The sequence below is a fragment of the Cibotium barometz genome, chromosome 31, assembly GCF_041138505.1.
Source record: "Cibotium barometz isolate CiBa-2024 chromosome 31, ASM4113850v1, whole genome shotgun sequence".
NCBI lineage: Eukaryota > Viridiplantae > Streptophyta > Polypodiopsida > Cyatheales > Cibotiaceae > Cibotium > Cibotium barometz.
The window spans coordinates 48,378,533-48,382,921 of NC_141076.1; the positions used below are offsets into that span (position 1 = coordinate 48,378,533).

Here is a 4,389-nt window from a genome sequence, read left to right on the forward strand (position 1 = left end):
GGGGAGATAGCCTTCTCCTTTCTTAGTGCAAGTAGCAAATAGAGTCACATGGCAAGTTGGAAATTTGAAAAGTTCCTAGAAGGTTTTGGAATCCGATAAATGTTAATTAATGCTTAAAGGGTGCAAAAACCTTTAAGATCTCTAAGCTCTAACAATTAAATGAATGGATTTTCTTGCGAATAAATTTTATATGAAGTTTTTTGGGATCAATAGTATATATTTATATTTATATTAAGTTTTTAAAATGGTGCCATTTTTTTAAAATAAGCGCGAAGTTATATTCAAAAGGATAAACCATTTTGGTGCCGTTTTTAGAGTGGACAACTCAAAAAAAAGCCTAAATTTTTGGGAAAAGGCAAAATTATTAATCAAGATAATCTGGAAGATACGGAGGCGATTCGACTAAATCTGACGGTTTATATATTAGTTAGTAGTGGGAGGGTGCCAAATTAACGCCGCAAAATAAGTTATTTCAGCAGCCCGTTTAATGATCGCGATCCCACGTATCTCTGTTAATTTTTAAAACCGCTGCAAATCTCGGATTAAAAGCGGCCGCCCGGCGGGGGACCGTTTTTGGCAGCAAACGCCGCCAAAGGGGCGGCGGCGCGGCCAGAGTTGGCCGGCTCTCCCCAAATGTAGCGGCTCGCTGGATCCCGGCAAGCCTGATACGCGGGCCCCATGCGCAGATCTTAAGACCGGCTGCGCCGGTTGGTGCCCATGCACATTGCAAGTGTAGACCGGTCGTTGTCGCCCGCTGCTGCGGCACGAATTACCGGCTGGAGCACGTTGACTGGGAAAAAAAAAAGAAAACTGACACACACACGCCCCGCAGTGGCCACCCCCGTCGGCGGTCGCCATGGCCAGAGACCTTCAAAGAGGAACCTTTTATATGCAGATACAATAAAAATAACAGAAATTTAACACTCGCTGTGGCGCTTCTTCTCTCTTTGCTCCCGCCCCCCCCTCTCTCTCTCACTTCGGCTTATCCTCTCTCTCTCTCCCCCCCCAACCCTTCCGAGAGAGCTTCGGTACGGCCATTCACTCTTTGCCCCCCCGCATCGAGTGCAGCAGAATCGCATGCGCGGATACAGGTCGCCACACCTTTGGTGCCCGTTCGCCCACCACCACCATCCCAAGCTCGCATAAATAGAGCCCCTTTTACCCTCTTGGGTTCCATAGCTACTAGGCTTCTGGGGTACCCAACTTCTCTGCTGCTTTGCCCCCCGTTGCTTTCTTACGGTGCTTATTTGCCCTCCTCCCACCGCTTTTTAGCCTCTTCGCACAGCAAGCTTCTCTCTTGGGTAGCGCTTATTGCCACTGTACGATAAGCAACAAAGCCCTCACTGTATGATAATCAAGAAAGCCCTCAGTCTTGGCCACCACTGGTTCATCAACTAAGCCCTCAATATCTTGGCCACCTCTGGTTCATCAACAAATTGAGGCGGGTCTTTAACTCAGGTCTCTATTTTATTGGGCTGTAATCCATATTTATCTCATATTTCTGTAATAAAGCTTTATTTGTCTGCAATTAAAGCACACAAGGGAGCTATCATCTTGGTGGGCAAATCCTGTGTCTGTATTACTACCCTTCTTCTTTGGGCACTTCAAATCCAGCATCAATTCTTCGCATTGGAAGGTGGGCAGCTAACCCCCCGTTGAGCACTTCATATTCAGCCTCAAAACTGTTGATTGGAAGTGTTGAGAACCTTAGATTCAGCAAAGTTTGATCGCAAGCTCTTTTTCTACAAGGTGATCTTCCTTGGGGTTTCCTTCACAGTGGCTCTGTTCAGTGTGTCTCGGAAGATGGCAAGGGATGCATTCGATGAGCATAAGTCAGAGAGTGATTCTGGGTCAATGCCAGAAAGCTCCAATTGTGAGGTGTCAGAGGTCCATGTGCTTGCTGTTGATGACAGTCTGATTGACAGGAAAGTGATCGAAAAGTTACTCAAAAACTCAGCTTACAAAGGTAAGGTTTACCTCAATCCAGTAGCTCATTTCATCATCATTAAGACATGATTTTGAGTGTGTGTGTGTGTGCGCATCCTTGTATGAGTCTGCCTTTCAGCTCCAGAGAATTGATAGAAAGTCAGATGGTTTATCTATGAAACTTTGTCCACTTAGATTTATGCAAAAACCTGCGCCTACTTTTGAGGGTGCTGATGACGGATGCCATAGCACATAGCCCACGCTATACCTGATGGAGTTTATGATCTGAAGGTTTGTGAGTAAGCCCTCGTGGAGTCAAGGTTGCACCTTTGATTTTTGTCCAGTAACCTGAACTTTCCACTCGCTCATGAACTATGGCGAATTATGCCAAGCATGTGTTGTGTAATCATCAGCTTTGTTTACTGTAGCCTTGGCTGCTGTTGAAATGATGATTTACTATGTGAAGCATGGCAACCAATGTATATGTATGTATCCCATCACAGCTTGGTTTACCACAGCATGATTGTGCTGCAAATATGATAAAGTTGCAAGCATATTTAGGGTCTTTAATTACACCAGCTTTGTGTACTGTAGCCTTGGCTGCTGTTGAAATGATGATTTACTATGTGAAGCATGGCAACCAATGTATGTATGTATCCCATCACAGCTTGGTTTACCACAGCAGGTGCTGCAAATATGATAAAGTTGCAAGCATATTTAGGGTCTTTACACAATCATCCCTTGCCCATCAAAAATGACAAATCTTACGAGACAAGGGCAGGCAGGTGATGGTTAGAGCGTTTCTCCATCCTTTTGGATTGCCAGCCCAAGAATCTATTTTCTTTATAGATCTTTAAATATTCTGGTGTGGTAACACTGTGGTATGACTCGGGTCTGACCATGATCTCATGATACATGCAGTAACAACTGTTGATAGTGGAAGAAGAGCCTTGGAAATCTTAGGACTTGGTGGAGAGGCCTTTGGATCTGTCAGCTTAAATGTAAGTCATGATTATCGCCCTTCTTAACATCTATCATCAAGCATTTTCATATCTGCACTCAATCGGCCATTAACTTTACCATGCTCTTTTGTGTTTTCAGGCTTATGAGATCAACCTCATCATCACCGACTATTGCATGCCTGGCATGTCCGGCTATGACCTTCTGAAGAGAATTAAAGTGAGTTTCTTGAAACATGTGGGTTTATTGCAGATAAGTTTAGGTATAATCATGTTATATCCTCAAATTGGATGATTGTCTTTGAGTTCAGGAGTCTTCTGTGTTGAAGGAGATACCGGTTGTCATCATGTCCTCTGAAAATGTGCCCAACCGCATTAGCAGGTCAGCATTTTTTCGGTTTGGTGGTTGTGATTGGTCGTCTTCATTTTATGGGGAACCATGCATACAGTGTCTCATACCCTTGGCCTTACATCTTCCAACATCGATTTTTGTATGTTTTTCCAGGTGCCTAGAAGAGGGTGCAGAAGAGTTTCTCCTCAAGCCTGTGAAGGCTGCTGATGTGAAACGGCTTCGAGGTCATATTCGCCAGCAGTCTGGAAGTGTCTCTGTCGAAGAACAACCTGAGGTAGCTTCCTCCAAGAGAAAAGTTCCTTCGGAGGGTTTGCAGATACAGAGTTCAGAAAGGCGGCCTCGCCTCAGCAGGGTCTTCATTTCTTGAAGATGAGATTTGAGTGTGCAGTGTAATGCGGCGGGTACCACCCACTGTTGTGTGGGGCAGGTGCACAGGTGCACTTCGCCAACTGAGCAATGTCAGAGATGTGGCAGTTGTGCTAAGGAGGCTATCTTCTTTTTTCTGTGCTAGAGGCCTGACTGTACATTATATTGTATATTCATGGTTGACATAGTTAGCCACTTCTGCTCAGTGCTAGCAACCCTGTTGTTGAAAAGTGACCCAACAAGTGGATGGTCTGTGCTTACAGGAGGCCTGATCCCCCAAACTCAGTACCTAATTTTCCAGGTGGCCTTTCAACTCATGGTTCTGAAGTCATGTATAATTCTTTATTCAATTTGAAGGTCTGCTATATGATTTGAGGATGGATGTTTTTGTTTTTCCCATCGAGAGGACAAGGCTCCTGTGTAGTGAAGCAATTCATGACCCCTTGCAATTCATGACCCCTTTACATCTTGCATTATGCTAGTTTGCACAAATTTTCCCCTCAAAAGACTTTTGTAGTATGGATGTGTTACTTGACGCAAGCAATCTGCCTGAATTTAGCTGGTCTGAGGTGGTGCTTTGCGGTTTTCTTTCACTGCACTTGTTATTAGTAGACGTGCATAGTTTTGCTTGTTTAAGGCCTCCACAATTGTCAGTGGAAAACTGGGGTGTCTGGCCATTTTCCTTGCCCAGGTTATGCATGTCATGCAACACAGATGCACCACAGCACGTGTGTATGGAAGCCCTTGTTCCCATGCTCTTTCATGGCAAAGCAATACGGGAAAGTC

At 44.7% G+C, this 4,389-nt stretch overlaps 1 protein-coding gene across 6 annotated transcripts; it reads left to right on the forward strand.

Moving 5' to 3' along the window:
• Positions 1–972: 972 nt before the first annotated feature.
• Positions 973–3,979, forward strand: LOC147620962 (two-component response regulator ORR3-like). Of its 6 annotated transcripts, none has more exons than XM_086825252.1 (7): positions 973–1,458; positions 1,535–1,636; positions 1,778–1,966; positions 2,848–2,927; positions 3,028–3,105; positions 3,197–3,267; positions 3,391–3,979. In XM_086825252.1, the coding sequence occupies exons 3-7, from the start codon at positions 1,804–1,806 to the stop codon at positions 3,602–3,604; spliced, it is 606 nt and encodes a 201-aa protein (XP_086681378.1). In that variant the 5' UTR covers positions 973–1,458; positions 1,535–1,636; positions 1,778–1,803; the 3' UTR covers positions 3,605–3,979. The 6 variants fall into 6 exon arrangements, with proteins under 6 accessions (XP_086681378.1, XP_086681376.1, XP_086681377.1 ...); XM_086825251.1 differs by having other exon boundaries at positions 974–1,458; positions 1,750–1,966; XM_086825250.1 differs by having other exon boundaries at positions 973–1,636.
• Positions 3,980–4,389: the final 410 nt, after the last annotated feature.

Bases quoted from the DNA above. Each gene is read 5' to 3' on its own strand.
- LOC147620962 (XM_086825250.1), top strand. From the start codon at position 1,804: ATGGCAAGGGATGCATTCGATGAGCATAAGTCAGAGAGTGATTCTGGG. The intron at 1,967-2,847 runs GTAAGGTTTACC...TGATACATGCAG, and splicing joins CAAAAACTCAGCTTACAAAG to TAACAACTGTTGATAGTGGA. The intron at 3,106-3,196 runs GTGAGTTTCTTG...CTTTGAGTTCAG, and splicing joins ACCTTCTGAAGAGAATTAAA to GAGTCTTCTGTGTTGAAGGA.